This window comes from Tetrao urogallus (genome assembly GCF_951394365.1).
Source record: "Tetrao urogallus genome assembly, chromosome: 1".
NCBI classification, from domain to species: domain Eukaryota; kingdom Metazoa; phylum Chordata; class Aves; order Galliformes; family Phasianidae; genus Tetrao; species Tetrao urogallus.
This window is the reverse complement of record NC_136813.1, coordinates 79,155,576-79,177,781: the sequence shown is the minus strand read 5'-3', so window position 1 is coordinate 79,177,781 and position 22,206 is coordinate 79,155,576. Positions and strand designations below refer to the sequence as shown.

The following is a 22,206-nucleotide window of genomic DNA, read 5'->3' as shown; positions in this document are numbered from 1 at the left end:
GCCTTTAGTCTCAGATGTTTCAGTGTTTCTACAAAAACAGATTTGAGGAGTAATGATAAAGGTAAAGGGATAGAAATGGTTTTTATAAAGTAGAAATACTGATGTGTTCTGAAGTATGTAGGAACAATGTACACAGAATCATGTCTCAGTCATATCTCCTTTTCACAGAATCACAGAATGGCCAGGGTTGGAAGGGACCTCAAGGATCATGAATCTCCAACCCCCCTGCCACATGCAGGGCCACCAACCTCTCCATTTAATACCAGACCAGGCTGCCCAGGGCCCCATCCAATCTGGCCTTGAACACCTCCAGGGATGAGCCATCCACAACCTCTCTGGGCAGCCTGTTCCAGCATCTCACCACTCTCTCTATAAAGAATTTCCCCCAACATCCAACCTAAATCTCCCCTCTCTCAACTTAAAACCATTTCCTCTTGTCCTGCAGTTATCAACCCTTTCAAAGAGTTGATTCCCCTCCTGTTTGTAGGCTCCCTTTAGGTACACAAGGCTGCAATGAGGTCACCCCGCAGCCTTCTTTCTTCCAGGCTGAACAAGCCCAGCTCCTCAGCCTGTCTTCATAGGGGAGGTGCTCCAGTACCCTGATAATCTTCATGGCCCTCCTCTGGACCCTCTCCAACAGCTTCCTGTCTTTTCATCATGGTTATTCAAAAACCACTGGCAAAGGTAAATACAATAAGACTGTACAGTGCCCATAAGGAAGTAAATATTTAATTAAATGAAATATGGGAAGCCTTTCTTTCCATGCCAGGAGACAGGATTTTCTTTGGGAAATACAGAAGGGATTAGGCTATGTGCTGCCCCACGTGAATATGTGGTAACGTATTTATGGTAAGATGAAGAGTTGTAGAACTATAGTAACAGTGTCCATTGCATGTTCTTCCTAACATCATTATTGGTATGACAAAGTGCAAGAAAAGACAGTCCCAGTGAAGGATTTCAGACACTTCCAATCATCTGCCTAACAAAGAAATGCTGCAGACTGAACAGCCTCACTGTGAGGAGATTAAGTAGGAAAGATGAAAATAAAAGCAGGACAATAAATAAAAAAAAGATAATAATAAAGGGCAGGGAGGAATAGATGATGAGTTTGTAAACTCTTTGTCTAGGCATTATTCTTAAGCATCAGGAATTTTGCTGCAAAATACATCTGTAGCAATTGTATAAAATTACTTGATTAAAGTAAAAAATATTTTACATGGCAAATTCAACAAGGATGACTCAAGAATATATGAAACGTTTCAGGATGCCATAGACTCAGTTAAAAATATGGCAGAGTGCTCTGGGTAGATTTCAGCTCTGCTGTGTTCATGACTATGTGGGAGCTGTTGCTAGTATTTATTGAGATATAACAATTACAGATGCTTACTGGAGACTGCATGCCCTCTGTAAGAACAGAAATGAAGTTATGCTTCTCTGTTTAAATAAGACCACCTTTTTCTTCAGACAGTTCTAACACAGCTTCAAAAATGGTCACAACTTCCATCTAAAAATGCCACCATAAATAAAGTTATTAAGCAAGTATTACATTGGATGCATATAATATTTCTGGTACAAACTCTATAGGACTCACTTTTTACTTCTCAAAAAATCACATACAATGTATTTAGTACTGCAAATTTAATGATATTTTCAGTCACCTGGTATTTATTTTTATTATTTGTCATAATAAATTAGCAAGTATGTAAACTATTATCATAATTATAAATCAATTACTAGAGAAAATATTTAATATGTATTTAAATAGTACTAACATAATGGAAATACCTCATAACTCATTGAACTTCAACTTAAATTTTAATTTCATAATTCAATTTGATTAATTAATGAGAGCATGGAATTTGTAATATGGGAACTTAAAGTGAAATATATTGTACATTGAGCAGAATAAAAAATATCTCTCAAGTCCTGTTTTCTTGTATTTCATACCAGAAAATGCTGTTCAACTCCAAAACTACTCCTGCTCTTCCATTTATTTTTCTTATTTGATACTGATTACTTTGAAATCCTTTCCCAAGTACAGCATCAATAACTCAGATTATTTTGCAGATTTGGACATTCATTAATCTGAATCATTTCCTTTGAGAAAATTCCAGTTTACTTGGCTGTCCTATTTCTGGGTTGGCAATAAGGAAGCAAGGAGGGAAAGAAAGAAGTAGTATTAGGTGAGATACTGATGCTTTCCAAGAAAGTCATTATATCTTAAATCCAGTATGAGATAGGGAACATTGTCATTTAGTATTTATATTGCAGAATGCAATAGAGATCTCAAAAACACTTTTTTTTTTTTTTTTTTAAACAACAATCTAAAAAGATCTACTTCTTGACAAGATGAGGAAAAGTAGTTGTGTCCTTTTTGTAAAGGAAAACAAAGGTACAAAGAAGGGAAATGTCAAAATATGTCAAAATGTCAAAAGCTTGAGAACACCTAAATTTCAGCCACGAGTTTGCTCTTTGAGTGTATGAGTTTTAGTCATCTGAAAATGACTGATGATTTCTGCTTGTATACAATTTCACTAAATGCATTCATGTAAATTAAATACAGTCTCCCCAAACTGAGGTAAGAGAGAAATGAACACTTTGTTCTTTATTTTCAACAACATACATTAGAATATAAAGTCACTGATAATACTTATTAAAATATACTAAATTTCCTCTAAATTGCTCGTACTAATCATAAATACCAGCTTTAAACTGACACGCCTTCAAGAGTCTTAATCTTTGAGCAGTAAAATTGACCTGTCAAGATATTTGACTAGAAAGAGTAGGCATTTAAAGTCTCATGTACTATGTATACTCCTATTTTATTTTATCCTAAATGAGATAGAGGAATCTTTCAGGATAAGAAGAAAAAACAAGTTTTAAAAAAAAGTTTTAAATTTTCTGGATCAATTATTTTTATCTACACAAAACTTTAAATTAAGAAACACATCAGAAGCATAATTACTAAAGTTAAAAATAAACAAAGGAAATTATAATAAGGATGAAGGCAACATAAACATCTAGAAAAGAAAAGAAGTCACAGGCTATGGAAGAAATATAAAATCTCAAATAACGTTTGACCTTATTCCAAAAATAATTGCTTAAAATTTTTATACCTGAGTAATTTTTTACAAACATACGATCTTATCGTTCTCTTCAACTTGAGAAGTAATGCTCTGATGTATGATATGATGCTCTGATATGTAGATAATCTGGGACTAGTAGTTATGAGAGGGAGCTATCATAAAATCATGAGTGGCCAGAAAAGCTGTGAAGGACTACTAACTGGCTAGCTTTTTATGATACAGGATTGAAAACATGAAACAAAACTTGACAACTGTAGTGTATCAGCATAGACTACATAAATACTGTTGTATTTTTTTTCTCTCTTATAGCTAAACCTTATCTAAAATCACAACTAGTGCCCTGAGAGAAATCCTGTGGTTTTAAGTATACTAAAATGTAGTAATTAATTTGAATGTTTGCATGGAAGCAGCCACCCATTTGTCACACTAGTGAGGTTCTGTTTGCCAGACCATTGTCCTACTACCTAAAACTGATTTTTCCTTCATAAAATGCGCTACTAATATATGCTTATCTGTGAGACAATACGTTCAATTCATTTTTGTAGATCAAATGCCCCATTGACTTTCATCGCTTACTAAGAAAAGAACCATTACTTCTCAGCTGCTGTGAAATAGTATTAAGAAACACCTGTCAAATAATCTTCAGTACCATCCTACTTTGTACTATGTTGTCAGCACAAATGCAATCTTTTTGTGTGTACAAGTAATATTATACTCTAAGACTCATTTCCTTTTTTCCCCCTCTATAGGCAACTATCAGTATTACTTTAATAAACTTCCTTGAAGTTTCAGTGGTAATGTACTTTTTTTTTGGAAATGCTTATTTGGAAAACCTTAACGTTTCAGCGATTCTACAAACCACGTTATCTCTTCTTACTTCCTTGCACTTGCATGTGTCCCTATCTATGCAAGTGTCTGTGAATCTTTCACCAACAAATTAAAAATGTTCTAAACATATAGTGCATTACAACAGTAGCTACAGGCAGGAGCTTTCTAGGTTAGACTGGTCAGTTTATGGTTTGGAGCCTTTTTTTTTCTTTTTTTTCTTTAGTTTCACTGCTAATGAATTCAAACACTCAAAAGTTACAAAAAGGATGAAACCTTTCATGAGCAAAAGAAAGCACTTTTCATTTCCTAGTTATCTGCAACAGATACAGGACAGTGACAAAAAGATGCTATTTTTTTGTTTCTAAATTAAGCAACCTGTCTCATTCTGATTGCTGTCTGAGAACCCCATATCACAAAAAAAAAACAAACCAAACCAAACAAACAAACAAAAAAAACCAAAACAGCAATAACAAAAAAACCCGCTGCAGCCAGCACTAATTGGCACCCTCACTGCTAATCTCAGCAAAGAAAATGAGAGTTGAATAGCTTTGGTGGCTGAGATAACAGCCTCACTACTACAAAGGGTCCCAAATGTACATTAGTCATTTATAATATAGCCAAGGAGGGGTGGAGAAAACTTCTCTGCTTTTCAGTTTTGAAGATACATAAGGTACTTTAGTTCACAGTATGGTGACCCTTAACTATTTAGGATAAATTACTTCGTTTGAAATTAAATGGGCTGTTTTCTAAGCATTTTTCATTAGTTTGTCCGCAGCTCAGGAAAAGTAACTTTTGAATGCCTAATTCAGATATGTATTAAAATTTTGTGTAGATTAAAGCTTATCAATCACTCAGAATGAAAGAAAATAGTTGCAGGATTCCCCAGTGTCAATGCAAGAAATTTCTTTAACTGTATTTTACAGCCACACATTTCAGAAGCTGACAGTAGGTTCAAGTTAGTAAACTAACTCTTAATAATATCCTGAAGGGATGGCCAGCCTTTCTTATTTATATTTGAAATTCATAATTTCTGTATTAAGGATTCTAAACTTCACTGGGTATTCTCTGGAGGTTCTGTGAGCTGTTACTTCACAAAATAATTTTGCAGGATTAAAATTAAATATTAGACAGTTATTATGAAATAATTGTTGATGATAACATATTTTATTTCCTAAATTGATGAAACAGTCAACTCCTTTACTCAATTTTTATGTTTGCTTGTTTGTTTTTTTAACTGCTGCTTATAGGGCAGATTTAAATATTAGCATTCAGAAAGACAGTTTTACTTTGAACAAACAAACAGGGCAACTGCCAGTGTTGCCCTGTCTTGTTTATCCCAAAAATTAAGGGGAATATCTGTACTCTGCTGCTAGTGTTTTGTCCAAATCTAAAGCAATTGCCTTTGAATTCATTGCAGCCTTGTATTTCAGCTGTTCCTATCTAATCAATGCTACTAGAAAACAGAATGCTGAGCTGGGACAGACAGGGAACCTTCCAAAAAGTTCAAATGTAGTATTCCTGTGCAGCACCCCATTTCTCTCTCTGCAGATTCTCAGGCTGCTCACAGGCCTACTCCTCAGAGACAAACTGTCTGAAATGTTTTCCAGTAGGACCCACTTGGTAATTCTTTCTCTATCTAAAGATGCTAGTGCTTTTAGATCAGGCAACGTGTTAGACTGACAGTGAAAACAGCACCATACACAGTTGTGAATGACTGTTAAACCTTACACTGTTGACATAACAAGTAAACTTCAAATAATGGCGTTGGCAGACAAGAGTAGATTGTTTCAAGCAAGATTTGCATGTCACTTGTAGGGTTTTATCAAGACAGGCTGGATGTGACAGTGTTGGGCTAACCATTAACTTCACAGTAAAATGTAGATTTTTTTTTTTTTTTCTGAAAGCTTTTCCAACTTTTCTTGTTACAGATGCAGACCAGCAACATTTCTCTGTGCACTTGTTTTTTCAGTTACTCATTTCTTCTGGTCAGATTCTGAGGGAAAGAAAATTCTTCAGCACATGACTTCAGACTCTGAATCCAGCTAGGCGCATAAATTTATTATGTTCCAAACAGCACATGGACATCCTCATAACATGGCATCACCTTGAATGGTTTAGAGCTATAACATATTTAAAGTTAAGCAAACTATTTCAGAGAAATAAAGCATTTTGAATTAATATCATTTTTATCTTAACTGCTGCAGGCATACAAGAGGAAAGATATGAAGAGCTATGGGCTAGTTTATTACAACTTAATTTACTCAGTAGGTGTTGCATGAATACTAATGGAGGCTTAAGTTCCTTCCTTGATATCATCCTTCACAGAAAGCTCCTCAATGACCCCCAGGCCATTTCTAGAACTACATCTTCTTCTCCTCACATGACACTGAAAAGGTTAGTCAAACTGCCCTTCTGCTTTCTGGTGTTGCAAAGGCATAAAAAATACCTCCGTCTCTGCCCTTAGTGCTACCTTGGGGATAGAAAAAATGACCTTTGAAACAGGACCAAGATGTTGAAGTCTAAGTCTGTAATTTTTTTTCTTCATATTATACTTTCCTCACTGATTCTCATTTCAAAAGAAATATCTTTCACAGTGTTGTCCTTTGATGGAACCATTGTGTAAGTAACTGTGTTATGTCACTCAGGAAAATATTCTACTTACTGACAAAGTAGTGGGATCTTTAATGAAATAGATCCTAATAATTAATCACTAGAGGTATTGCCAAGATTTTGTAAGCCTCATTTGCTCAGTATCTGCCATCTCTAACATAGGATACATCACTTTCACACAAAGCTCTTTATTATTATAATATTTTTTTCATTTGCTCTGTTCATATTTCACTGACAGTGCAGAATTGGCTCATGAACTAGACAATCTAAATAATTTTAGTTAATTTTTCCTGCTTTCTCAGAGAAAAATAAATGTCCTTGAAGGCAAGCAATACATTAACAAGCAATGTTATAAAGCCTCATTTATAATGTAAGCATTAACTTTCTTAAAGATGAAGTATGAAAAAAGATTATAAAAATTCTACTGCTTGTCTAATTGTTGAGTTGCTTCATTGTCACATTTACATGTTCTGAACCTTGCTGTCTAATCCCTATAACAATGCCTTGCAGAAGTACCAGACACATGCAATCAAGTTCAAAGGCCAGTTAAGATTATTTTTAAAAAATGTTATCCGTAGTTGCAAAAATACTACCTTACCTCTACTAATGAAAATAAAAAATGCTTCTCATTTTGCCTTGCTAAACTGCTGGACTTTTTTTTTTCTGTGTAGGAGTGGGAAGATGAAGGGATTACAGGCAATGACAAGCTCTTTGTTTAATAGAGCCACACTAAACATGACTTTAATCTCTAAAAGAATAATCACAGCTCTGATATTACTTACATACTTAGATCACAATATTATTTAACATACAAACTTTGGGCAGTAAGCAAAAATGGAAGCATCATTTCAGTGAGATTTAGATAGGATACATTTTTCGCCATCTGAGTGCATGAATGCATATCTCTGATAATTGTAGCATATTCATTTCACTTATATAGCTTTTTTAATTGAATGTCAATCATTATTTAACTTCTGAAGAACTCCATTGTACCATGGACTGCTTGAGTCGATTTTAGAAGCCGCTATTATAGTAAACATTCATGGTAGCAGACTTATCAATATTTGCATAAATGTGTTCCTGCCTTCTGACCGCCCACAGTCTTTGGTATCAATAGATCAAGTGAAAATTGGTACAGAATCTACTTCTTTATGGGAATATATATATATATATATATTTATTTAAACAATCATGATCTGATAATATTAGGATAAGGGTAAATGGTTTTAAACTAAAAGATGGAAGATCTAATTAAATTATTAGGAGGAAACTTTTCATTTAGAGAGGAGTGAGGCGCTGGCATAGCTGCCAAATAAGCTGTGGTGCCCATCCCTGGAGGCACTCCAGGTCAGGTTGGATGGGACCCTGGGCAGCCTGAGCTGGTGGGGGGCAGCCCTGCCCATGGCAGAGGTTGGGGCAGCATCAGTTTTGATCTCCCTTCCAACCCAAACTATTCTGTGATTCTATGACTCAATTATGTACCATTAAAATCATTCTAAGCTACTGTTACATAGTAGAAATAAAGATGTTCGTCTCAAAGAAATACACTGTTCACCCACTGTCATTTTAGATTCACAGCTTTTCTTTTCCTGCAGCAAAACTAGCATCTTATTTAGGGAAAAGAGTTTGTGCATTACTATAGGCATGAAAACTTGGCATGTAAAACGGACTTTAAAAGTCACATGATCATTGTTTATACTTGAATATGTAAAAAAAAAATCAAGTGCCTAGTAACTTAGATGAACACATGTATCAATTCCTGTCAAGTATTTTAACATGATAGCTCATGAGTGCAGTGTGAATGACTGAATGATTATTTTTTAATTTTTCTTTCTGAAGTCCTATATGGACTAAGATAAAATACAGACAATAAGAACATAAGCCCACCTTGATATACTGATTCTATGGCAACTTATTCCAATAGCATCCTATCTTTTGTTTTAATGTCAGAAATTGCAGGATACGTTTTTTTCTATCCAATCCTGTAAAAAATGCTGAACAGCGTCTGACAGAATAAATACCCTTTTACACAATGAATAAACAATCCATATGTATGGGAACTATTGAATCATGGCCTGAACCTCTGATTGATCACCTGAGGCAAGCACTGAGTCACCAGGGGAGCACAGGTGAAGGCAACTCAGCTGTGTGACTGGAAGGGGTGGAGCCTGGCTGCACCTTTCCTAGACCCCCATTTAAGGGCTGACTGTCACTGTAGAAGTATCTCTTTTTGGAGATTGTTCCTTTTAGATTTTTCCTTTGCGCCCAGGTTATGAGTGAGCATTTTTATTTATTTTTGATTATTCCTTTCCATTGTGATAATCTTTCTATTTATATGATCTGTACATATCAGCCTAACCACTCTGTATATTTGTTGATTATACACCATATTCTTAGAGGCTTATCAGTATTTAAGTTAATTTAACTAGATGTTATCAACTGCCATAGCAAGAATTATGAAAGGAATTGAACCCACTGCATTTTAATTCTTGAGCAATGACTGCATTACCCCACTCCTTCAATTTATACTTCCATAACATAAAAGAGAAGGACTATAAGCAACTTCTGCACATCTATAACCATTTACTTATTAAAAATGTCTCCTTTCTGCTCACGAAATCCTCTTAGAATCCCAAGACTAATCACTGTTGTAGACTTTGGATAGTCTTTTTAATCAAGTTAATGCAAGTTTTCTGTCCTTTGATACCATGGAGTGCTCTGTTTAATAAGGAAACTGGGTCAGCTGGCATTTTTTTTTTTTAAAGAATACTGTATTCAAAGAATATTTTCAAGTCACGAAAGTCTTTTAATTAGGTCTAGAAGCTTAAAAGTACCATTTATATCACTTTGATTTGTTTATTTTTGCTGAATTGAGTAACTTTTTCCACAGCTAAGTTTGAGTTTTAAAAAGACAGATAAGGAAAATAGGAAGAAGAAAAAAAAAAAAAGCGAAAATAACAGGCATGGTAACTTCTTTTGAATGTCATGAAATTATGAAGTAATAGCAGTACCCTCAATTTGTATGTAAAAATATATTTTCTCCAACTTGCATTAGCTCCAGCATAAAGAAATTTACAGTAGTTTATGCTTCCTGTTCAACCCATGGTATCTGTTTGTCTTCCTAAACAGAGTTTCTAAATCATAATTCCCACAGCTTTATGTGCATTTCGTATCGGCTCTGACAGATCATGAGGGTACTCATGAGCCACGCAGACAAGAAAGCACCTAGAGCAGAACAGTACAGAATTAGGCTTTTGAAGATATGAGATATAATCTGCCAACTAGCATTTATAATATATTAGTAGAGTTAGGCAGTACAGAGAACACACAAACACTTTGTGAAATGTCCTTGACTTTTCATAAGTCAGAAAACCTCTTCCAAATGTTTTTCTCCTCCAGTCTCTTGAGCCTGTTTTTGTCGGAATAGTAGCTGCATGAGACTTTTATTTCAAGAGTGCAATTTCTTATTTGTGCAAAACATTTGGGAAAGCCAAATGCTATTATTGTTATGATTACATAATTTCCGATAAAACTGACATTATCCATATTTTGGAAGTGTCAGTTGTTCCCTGAACTCTGCTTCTACCATTTCATTCATCCTGAGAACCTATCATTACCAAAAAAGTAAAGTCTAAATATTGTTGGCTCTAAAAAAAAAAAAAGAAAAATGGTTCACCTAGACTGATTTTTCTTTTTTCTGAATGTGTAGAGTTAGCTCTTCAGAAAACTGAATTTGCTCATAAAAATCCAGATATAGCAAAAAATCAACCAATTAAAAAAAACAAACAACAAAACAGAAAACAAAAATCAAAGCAACTACATGTAAACAACACAAAAGAATGCCAATAGGATAAGGGGGGATGGTTTTAAACTGAGGCAAGGGAGGCTTAGGTTAGATATGAGGAGGAAGTTTTTACTCAGAGGGTGGTGACACACTGAAACAAGTTGCCCAAGTCAGCTGTGGATGTCCCATCCCTGGAGGCATTCAAGGCCAGGCTGGATGTGCCTCTGGGCAGCCTGGTGTGGTGGTTGGCAAGCCTGCACAAAGCAGGGGGGTTGAAACTAGATGATCATTGTGGTCCTTTTCAACCCACACCATCCTATGAATAAGCCTACTTCTATTTAAATTATCTTATCCCAATGCATTATCTGCCCTTCACAAAGTTATACGTGAATGACTTTTTGAATTCTGAATATCAGCTCAAAAATTCTGAAAGCCTAATGGGATTGTTTTGAAGGAAAAAAAGAAATCTGAAAAATCAAAACAGAATTTCAGCAAGGCTTTGGTACCTCATGGAGATAATGCCCGTGGTGTGCGAGGGCTCCCTTTGGCCCCACAGAAGCAGCAGTTGGTACAGCCCCCATTGGTGGGAGCTTCCTACTGCCACCACCCATTGAGAGCATCACCAAAGAGCCAGCCTGTGCTTTCAAAGGGCTCATTTGGCAAAGTGAGAGAGGCCTATTTGGGTCATTTAAATCTCTAGTTGTGAAAGGTCTGGGGAGGTGTTAGGAGAAGTTCTCTATGGGATGCTCCAGGACTGCTAGTGCTTGGGCTACAGTACGGAACCCAGGGCTGCACAGGAAGCAGGAGGTGAGTGCCTGTCATGTGGTGTCTGAAATAGACCAGAAGCCAGAGGCTCCTGGCAGAAGTGTGCAACAACAAAATGAGAGTCTTTTCCCTCCTCAAGTTTTTCATAGAATCATAGAATCACTCAGGTTGGAAAAGACCTTAAAGATCACTGAGTCCAACCATGACCTAACCATACTACCCTAACTAACAACCCTCTGCTAAACCATATCCCTGAGCACAACATCCAAACGGATTTTAAACACATCCAGGGATGGTGACTCAACCACCTCTCTGGATACATACACCCAGGATTCATACACACAGGCACTAATGCAGGTAGATATAATAAATTAATAAATAAATAATGTGCTGTTAGAAGATGCAGTTAAGCAGTGAACAAACATAGTAGTTTAAAATAAATGTACCATTATTTACACTGAAACGGTGTCTCTTGCCTACTTGTTAATAAAACATTTATTCTCTTTACTGCGGCTCCCAAATGAAAAACTTGGCTTTCAGGGAGGATTCATATTACATGATGCTTAATTCGAGTTCTGTTCAGAATAATAAAATATGAAAGGAAAGTTTTCAGTGGTTTTGTGAAAACAAGCATCACTTTAAAATAAAAACAGAATGGAAAAGGGCATACTCCATGTTACCTATGAAGCACAGTATATTCTAGATGCCAAAACAAATCAAATCAGTGATATTTAAATAAAAAAAGGAGTATATATATTTTGCACACTGCTTGAAGAAATTCATGTTGTGATTCCATTCCAAGAAAACCTAAATACCATGAAAAACAGTAATAATAATGCTGCTGTAGACATGATGGCTTAGAAAAAACAAGGTAGAAGCAATATATTTTACTAGACCAGCTGGTACATTAAGCCCCTGAGGTCTGAAGACAGGCTTGTATAACCAAAAGCTCTTTTTCAGCTGTACACCTCAGTCTAAAAACAGATAAAACTTGTACTATAGATTTGTTATTGTCTTCTTCAAAAAGCTATCATTAATTTTTGGAGTTGTTTGATTACAACAGAATACAGTGTAAAGCCAGCTTGCCTTTTCCAAAGGTTACGAATATAACAACTCTAAAATTGTAAAGTAGAATTCACATCTGTATTATAATTCTACATTTGTGTTTGTCACCCAAAGCTCCTTTGATAGTCACAAGACAAAAGCAGGAATTTGTATAACTCAAATGATATTTTACACATTGACATTAGGAGGAGACAAGTCATGCCTTACAAGCACTGTAAAGAGTCATCAGCTCATACATAGATAGCTATAAATATGAAAGCTAGGTGAGAGGAATCTTACCTGGAGAAAAAACTCAACAGATATGCACTCACCATAAATAAACCTCTCACTACTTGAATAAAATTATGCTGTGGAACTGTTGAATCCATAAAGGAGTTATTTAGGAAGGGGAATGATTCTTGTTCTCTGTGTGTCTGGAGAATTTGCATCCTGTTTAACATGGGAAGGATGCAGTGAAGAGAGAGAGAATGATTTAGAAAGAGAGAAAACTCACAGGCATTCTACTTTTCATGTATCCACTTTATATTAAAAAAAAACAAATGTAGTAAACCTAGTGATTTATATCACTCTTCAGAATTGTTTTTGTGAACTTACAGTTCATATTTTTAAATTAATGCAGTTCTGGATGTGAATATAATACTCTAAAGTGAAAAGAAAACCTTACTTAAATAAATGAAAAAATGTCCTTTCTGGTTCCAGTTTCTTTCTCATATACAAACAATTACTGTGTATTATCAACTACTCACAGAAAATATATGTTGGGAAAATTGTTTTCCTATATTAAGCTCTCACACAGATAAGTGAAACATTGTAAGTTAAATTATGTTATGTCAAAAATTATTTTGACTTATTCATTCCCATTCCTTTTCATATATCATTCATTCGTAAAGAATTCAGGTACAGTTCCCTAGGATATAATTTTATTCTTCTGACTGTTTTAAATTTATTTTAGACCTTCACTTTCTAGTAAGCCAATAGGTGTATTAGCCATACTGATTCCAATAAAAAAAGGATCAGCCAGTTTACATCTGGGTAAATCACAGTGAATAATAGTTTCAGTTGGACACAAAATGCTGAACTCTATTTTAGAGTCAGTATATTAAAACTCTGAAACATGTAAAGAATGAACTTAAACAAAATCTCATGTGCCAAAAAGAGCCAGTTAATTGTATTATAAATTTAATATACTATATTTTAATGTCATCCTTTATTTTAAAGCTGAATATTCATCTGGTGTACAGACGTTTTTTAAGGACATGTATAGACTGTTTTTAAGGATGGAGTTCCAGTTCCTTACATTATCATACTTCTACTCATTGTATTATAATTTATTAAAATATCATGCTAGAAGACTCTACTGTACGCATAAATTATCTAAAGCTTTCAAGAAATGCTATGGAAATGATAAATGCTAGGTTAGGACAATATTGCTGGATTTAACATACTCGAGGGTAACGTAAAAGTAAAATGAAATCTTCTGATTCCATAGCAATAATGTGAAACATTAACACTGAATGTAATTTAACTACCATTTTAAAGGTTATTTAACAAGTATCTTGGGTGTCTTAAGAATGGATTTATTTAATTTTTGTAAAATCTTAATGAGCTAAGGGTTTATAGGACTTTTATGTTTTTAGGACTTGCCAACAATTAACGTTTTGTTGATTTTTTTTTCTTCTATGGTTTCCTTTTCTTTGTATAATGAAGTTCATCTAACAACTGCATCATACCAAACTGAAACAATGGGAAGCAACACCATGGTAACAACATCTACTTCAAATGCTTGTATTTCAATATTCTGATATGACTAATGATGAAGAGGAAACTGACTCACACAAACAAACTTCCCTCACACCAAGAAATGGCATTTCTCCAAATTATTCTCAACTAATTTAAAAATAGGGTTTTTTGAGTTATTATTTTTGTATATTAGTTTTGAACCTTAGAAAGCCACAAAAAATCCAAACATCTGAAACAAAGTAATTCAATATAAATTATTAAAAAGTCACCAGGTTTCTAATACTGACATAACGAACAGAAATAAGCAGAAATGGCATCATTGTAGCAATTGTATACACAGGAACACACCATACTTGTTAAATAGTAGCTAATTTTAATTAATTGTTTGTTTTCATCATCAAATAAGAAGAATTTATCAATGAATGCATGCTAAAAACTCCTCTCAACTTTCACTGATTTCAATAGGGTGTACATGACAGTAATGGAACAGAAGTCATGACTGCAGCATGAATTAAATAGTGTCGTAGCAACTGTCTAAGCAAATATTACAAAGCTTGGATATGTTTTCCATTCATGAACACTATAAGATAAACGTAGGATCATGATGCACAAGAACAAGGACGGTTAAAATGAGCATCTTAAGGCTGAATCTTACTTTAATGTGGTAAAGACAAAGATTTCTACTATATATTAGAATTTTATAGCTACTGACCTATAGCTATACCATCAAAAATAAATAAAAAAGCCACAAGAGGTTGATCTTTTCTTCTGAAGATACCCTACCAGGCAGAAAAGAAGTCCTGGGTTATTGTAAGGGAAATACACATTAAAATAAACTTGTATAAGGAGAGCTAGCAATCCTAGCCATATCCTGAAGGAATTTTTTATTTTTAGAAAAAGTTGAAAAATAAAGCTACAATGAAAAATGCTATAGAAGGTGTATTATGCATGAATTAGCTTTACCCATATAGCTTTCCTTGTTGCTGTTGTTAGTTGGATGGTTTTGAAATACCCACTAAACCCATTTACAATCAATAACTTAAATGAATGTTTACAGAGAATGTTTTAATCAAATATTCTGATTGTTATTGCTCAAATGCACCCAGGTGATTAATTTAGAACCTTGTTTTCAGCCACACAAAAATGATTCCACTATAAAAGTAGATCACTCATTTCTAATTAAAAAACCCGACACCTAACCCACCCAACCTGCTAAGCCCAAAAGGACTTTATGTAATATAAAAATGCATGGTCAGTATTTCAAACATGATGCTTTCATAATGAATCTGTTGTTTGCTTTATATTTTATATAGTCTTTGCACAGAATAATACTGATAAACAGAATTTCACCCTGAATATCTTCTAGAGTTGAATTAAATTTATGATGAACAAAAGGAATGAACATCAGCTCTGATAATTATTAGGATCAGCTCTAGCAAAGAGGGGCTCGGTGCATCCAAAATAGTTCTTCCCTATCATTAACTGCAGAAAACCAGCAGAGTCTGTTCTCAAGATCTAAATGCTTGGAAAACAACCCTATTAGCTCTTTGCACTTAGCACCAGCTAAAAATAAAGAAGGAAAAGCTTATTACAGCACCTTTTCTGTATCTGAATGTTTTGAAGGAGAAAGTGCAACAGCACTGGAAACAATCAATACAAGCATTTTGCAATAAACATTTATCATCATTTAAGATTTTCTACTATGCTAAGAATAATTCTGTCAGAAAGCAAAAAAGGCAAAGCTTGTGCAACGAATCCCAAACATTAAGAAATCCTGTGAAGCAGACAGATAGCACTCCTTTGTCTAAAAGTCTAGAGAAGAAAGTTACAGATAGCAAATGGGAAAGAATTAACTAGCAATTGCAAGGTTGTTACAGAAATATTTAAACCAAATAGGCAAAATTTAAATAATAAAAAAATGATCATATCAACTCATACTAAATTTAGTGTTATTAGATTTTGAAGATGCTCTAACCTCTAAATCTAAATCTGTGCTCATTCCAGAAGGAGCCTTGTTGAAGAAGAGCAATCAATGAGCAAACGCAGTAAGTGGTTTCTCTGAACAGGAACCTACTGATTAGCTCTGAATCCTTCTACAAGGTATAAGAACTTCTAACTTCTAACAGAATGAAAAAAAAAAAAAAGTTCAAATATTTATAACCAAAAAAGTTATGGATGAATTGAATAAGTAAGGCTGATGGGGTCAGAATGCTTTATCATATTCATCCAGAAGAGTATCACCGTGTGATATTGCAATGAGGACACATACACTCTTAAACAAAGACCAGACGTCATTCCACCTGAATGAAAATGTACCAAAAATTTGTCCTTGTGAAGGTTTTAGCAGTATAAGTAACAAAAAAAAAATAAAAAAAAATAAATAATAAAAAAAAAAATCCAGTATTATTAGACATAGCGTTTAATGAAAATTAATCACTGTTGGAAATTATTTTTACCTATGTTGTTCAGTGTGACTAAATTAATACTGATATCATGCTGTTAAAATGTGATCCTGTCCCATAATTAAGAATGTCAGGTATGCTTTAATTAAAATTCCACATATAAAAGAAAAAAAAATTTTCTTTTGGGCAATGTTGGGCAGTCTGCAGGTATAGATATCAACAAATGTTTTAGTGCATTTAGGATTTTTTAAAATATGTAATTACATAGCCATAATCCAAGAACCACCAATTATGCTGGTTCTTTGAATTTAGAATAATCAGTGCATAGTTTGTATTTTTTAAACTAGATATTTTCTAAATCAGGTAATAGCATAATAAGAAAATTAATTTAAATCATACAGATGATCATGTATTTTCAATATGAGATTCTGATTTTCAAAAGAACGAAAAGCAAAGAAAAAGGATTTATCCTAAAGCAAGCAAACAAACAAACAAAAAAGAATAATAACAAAAAAAAATCTGAAAGATGCATATGGTAAGAAGAAATCATATTTTGGAATGGAATTTAAGTGTATACTTTTGGTAAGGAACAGGTATGCGATGTTTGAAGATACTGTGTATTATTTATAAATGCTAGTGCAACATTGCTGCCATTAACAAGTTTTCTTCTTTCTTTAATAAATTTTAAAATCCACTTATACTGTACACTCCTCAACGTATTTCCAGTGCAATTCAAATTGTATTTCAGCACAGAGACAAAGCATAAGGCAAGCATGTAAGACCTGAATCTCTTCTATAAAGTTACTTACTAAATTTTACTAAATCTGTACTACAGAGGAAAACCTACTATACAGTTCATCCCATAATATTATAAAAATGGTATGAAGAACTACAATGCTATTTGAGTAGTTTACTTCTGTGGAGGTTGTCTTTAAATTTGCCAGGATTTGCACGATGGAAACTATATAATTCTGTCATTATGCATTCACTTATTTTTAACACATCAAAATCAGCCAAGTCTCTTTCTGTCTCTATCTAGTTAAACATTAATCACTGAACTCCTACCTACACCAAAAGGGCTGAATTATTTTTTTGAAACTATTATTACAGATAGCAACATCTAGTTGCAATGCTTTTTTTTCCTCCATTTTCTCAGACTTAAGTCTGCTTGAAATACTGCTGGGCAGTGGAGCACTAATTGCAGAGACAGAAGATTAACTTGAAGACTGAAAAAATATGTACTCTTTTAGTCTACACATCATATATTGCAGAAGTAATTGACAACCTCATTCTGGTGTAAATCAAATTCTTGAGGACTCTATATGGATATGGATGTTTACCATGAGCTTAATCACTGAGCAGTAATTGCCTGTCTGTACTGACGAAATAAATCAATTCCATACAATGGAAAAATTATGAAGAGATCCTGGATACTGAACTTAAATAAACATGATTGATCACCAGAATTCTCTCAAAACAACATAAACAATATGATTTCCAGACTGATCTAATGGAAGAAAATTGCAAACCATAATTCACTTTAATTTCTGATATTGTAGAGTAAATGGGATACATCAAAACAAAGAGCAAACTTTTCACCACAAAAGCAAACTTTTTACCATACAAAGAAATTATTACATATCATAACTGTGATTACTAATTTAACTATTTAAATAGTCAACAATAGCCCATAAAATCCTTCTCTAAGATTTGTTTCCTGTTTTTTTTTTTTTTTTTTTTTTGATACTTCAAGCAAGTGCTTATATCTGCAAGCATCTTTGTGAACCACACAAATTTATTTCACATTCAGTTTCCCAGGCATATACATTTTCTGCCCTTTTTTCAGGGAAGATTCTATAGAACTTCACTATGCTGTATTGACTGTGATGTTTTCCTGTGTTCCAATACCATCCCATAATTCTAGAAGTTAATTCTCTACCTTACTTAAAAATACACATATACTCTTTCTCTGTTTGAAAAAATGAGGTTTGTGGTGTAGTAAGGAATTTAAAAGCTAATGTTCTTCATATAATTCTGTAGTGCACATTACTACTATGATGCATATTTTCAGCTACGAAGGATTTTACATATTGGTAAGGTAGTCTTAAATAGAGATAATATTAAATGCATCTCATTCAGTCGCTGCTTGTGAGTTGATACAATTTATTTATGTTACATAATTACTGGAACTTGATACCTCACAATAATTTTAAATCTGAGAATAAATAATTAAAAAAATAACTGGACTAATGGAAAATAAGTTAATTGACAACTGAGATCAGGAAGTCCTTGAATTATAAATCATAGAAAGCTGGGAAAGAACACCAGTGAAAAAATGCTACACCTACATTTATACTACCTTGCTACACAGATCTTTCGGGGATATTGGTTTACACCTACAGCTCACCTCATGCCCCAAGGCAATCAGAGCTGCTGTAGTTGGGTTGGAGCTACAGAGATTCTTATGTGCTAAGGCTTTTAACCACAAGGAAAAGTATGATGACTTTAATGATCTTATTTTTTGGTTATCCTTATTCACATTTCCCACTCAAAAACATGACCTATCCAGAAGCTTTTGCAGTACATCAAAACTCAGATTTAATCACGTTGCACATACTATTCTGTTCAGGATAACTTTGATGTATCAGCCATTCACACACTCAGCAAAGTTTTGAACAAGAGTGGCTTATGTAGGTAGAATGATTCAAATACAGACAACTCAAATTACAGAATCACAGAATGGTTAGGTTTGTTTAATCACAAAATTATACATTTTTTTCTACATATAAGATGTAGTAAGAGCCTGTGATTACCTGTAACTGTTAATTCCGTAGTTCTTCTGACAACAAAGATGCCATATTTTACCTCACAAGTGTAATTTCCAATGTCATCCTCTCTAACTTCCCGAATGACAAGAGTGTCCTTTATAAACCCAATACTTGATCTCCATGTCTTTGACTTGCATTCCTGTTTAAAGATAACATAACAATTCAGTGACTACGTTCTTACACTCAAACCACTGTTGATAATGCCGCTCAAAGAAAGGAAAGCCAGACAAGAAGTAGTTACGAACTTTACGTACATTAAATATCTCAAAATACAGTTCAGTTAAGTAAAATTTTAAAAGAAAAAAATACTGAAAATTTTATCAACTAACATGTTTTTCTCATTCTCAAAACAAAAAAGGATTTTATTTATTTGGTAGTTTTGCTTTTATTTTTGATCGGGGGTCTCCTATTTCATTTAATTATTTGCCATTACCTTTATGTATGTAATCCATGACCATTATATCACAAGTAGCTAGAGATTGCAAAGAAAATTTTCTCCTTTTATTTAAACAAAATGAGAGTATGTTACAACTTGTTCATATAAATGCTGTAAATGACTTGTACAAATCAAATATCTTTTGAGATATTTTTAGAAGCCAGATACAGTTTTAAATTTGATACATCTTCAGGTATGTATTGTATTACACACACGAAATCCAAGATAAATATAAGTGAATAGTTGGTTACATACCTCTTAGATATGCTGCTAGTAAATTTAGCCAGAAACTTTCTAGATTACAAGTTTTTGTTTATTAGATAACACATGCTTGTGCACTATACTTAGTGAATTATCAGACTTTTAAAACATAGTTAGAATGCATATCAGCATATAGTGGTACCAGAACATTCTACTACACAGAGCATGCTACACAATATACCTAACCTAATTTTCAGATTTACTAAACTGTTCAGTGGTGTTAAATTGTATGCGTTATAGCAGAAAGGCACTGAGTATTTCCTGCTAACTGCAAGAAATCCAGAACTCAAGAGACTGCTCTGCAAGGCTCTTGTGAGCCACCGACAGGCAACACCTTTCCTGGGACTTGACCCTTAAGTAACAATCTGATAATAAGAACACAATATTGAAATAAAGGTACCGATGACCAAATCTCTGGTAATTCCAAGTAAACTCTAACGTATCAGATCAATTTTTTAAAAGTTTTGGGTTTTATGCTGCTAAATGACTCATTCATTCAGACAAATGTGCACATAGTTATTCAATTCCCATTTTTCTAAACAGATTTTATGTTGAAGTTTCCAGAAATATCCTTAAGTGCTTCTTCTAATACAGCACAATCAGTTGCTGTATATGCAGCTCTTATGGCTTTTCTTTAACATCAAGCCAAACTGGATCTATAACACTTTTATTCTTTATCTCCTTTGTTACCAGAACTTGTTTGCAGACCTAAAATTTATCAAAGGAAGCAGCGGAGTCCCTCTTCATCTAAGAGGGACTAGCTCATTCTTTTGTATCTTTCATTCTGCCTGCTCTTAAGAAAGTCTAAAACAGTGAAAGTTTCACATAGTATTTAGATCATGAAAATCAATAGAATATTGACAGCATACTGGTGAAAGGCAAAAACTTTTTGAATTCCTTACCTTGTACCACAGAATCTCAGGCTCCCTAAATGGAAACAAAAAGTCCTCTATTTCAGGACATGAGATTTCCTTGCTTTTGCTAAGTTCAGCTTTTTCAAAATATTTCATCTTTGAATTGTAGCAGAGTCCAGTGTCATTTTCACCCACCGTCAGCGAAATGGACACCTTCATACAGTAAGTTGAGTTTCTGAAATGCAATAAAAATAGAAATAAAAGTCTGAAATGAAAAAAATGCCGATGTACATGCTATTGATTTTAAGTCATAATTTTCATCCCAAGCAACAGATAGAAAACCAAACACTGTATTTTCTACGTATTCTGCAGCTCATCATGGTAATTTTACCACTAACTACACAATTTTTAGAATGTGTCAGCCTTATTCTATGACTGAGGGTTTCTGTTTCCATTTTAAACTCCTTCTGACATTACTGCCCTAACTGGATATTTGAGGACAACAGCAAAAGAACATATGCAATAAAATCTCCAAGAATTCACCAGTGATAGCAGATAACAAATATGCTGACTGAAACCATTACAACACTTTCTTGGGGATGAACAGATAATGCCATAGGACAAAAGGGAAACTTTTGCACAGCACCATGAGATGTCTGCTTGGCAGATTAGAGCATACGTTCAGGTGGAATAGGTAACTGTTTTTGCAACCTTTACTAAAATGAATCTTATGATCCTTCCAATTAGAGAATAAAGATTGTTTTAAGCTAACAGACTGCTGAATTGTTTAGCTTATCCTGCATTCCCCACACTCCAAGGCCAAAATGTTACTCCTGCATTACCAGAAACTATCATCAGTTTGGGCTCCATCCTGAAATTCATTACCTCCCCTGCTGCTGACACATCAGACAGCTAGAAACTAGGGAAAATTTTTTGCTTCCCACATTTCATTATGCACTTTAATTAGTCTCAAAGACAAAATTACATGAAAGGCTTTTTTTTTTTTTTTAAATTTAATTTTAATTTAGTTTAGTTTAGTTTTTTTGCATTTGGGTTTCCAAGTGGGCAGCAAGTGGGTCTGTAAAGTTGATACTCCTCAGGAATACAGTAAAACAATGAAAGATTTATCTCTTGCTGTTTTGTAAATGCATTTGACCCCTGATCTGCTGAAAGAGGATCCTGCAGAGAGCAGTGAGAAAACACTCTTCTTATTTCCATTCTCAGACTCTGTGAGCTGACTGCTGACTTACAACAATCTTATGTGTCTCAGAAATGGCAGGATGTCAAAGATGGTGATTTTTTTTCTCATTTTCTTTAGATTCCTAATATGACTCCTTTTTCTTTTATAGGAGAGGTGACAGAAATGCTTAAGAACAGAGAATAAGAATGAAAAACTTCATTAGAAAAAAACCTCTATAGTCCAATTTTCTAGAGAAAACACAGATGTAAGAAGAAAGATAAAAGTAACTAGGAAATTGTAAAATATTCTTAGAAATGTAAATTCTGGAATGAAATGACCTTAGATATCCAGCTAATTTATGGACAAT

The 22,206-nt window shown here is 34.0% G+C and overlaps 1 protein-coding gene across 1 annotated transcript in view; it reads right to left on the bottom strand.

The window, feature by feature from the left end:
* The window catches only part of IL1RAPL1 (interleukin 1 receptor accessory protein like 1), a gene marked incomplete at both ends in the record, with an annotated part of 599,615 nt that overhangs the window by 246,404 nt on the left and 331,005 nt on the right, over positions 1–22,206 (bottom strand). The window contains 2 exons of the mRNA XM_079549852.1: positions 19,094–19,247; positions 20,708–20,894. Of these exons, the coding sequence (XP_079405978.1) occupies positions 19,094–19,247; positions 20,708–20,894 (341 nt within the window). The remainder of the gene's footprint in view (positions 1–19,093; positions 19,248–20,707; positions 20,895–22,206) is intronic.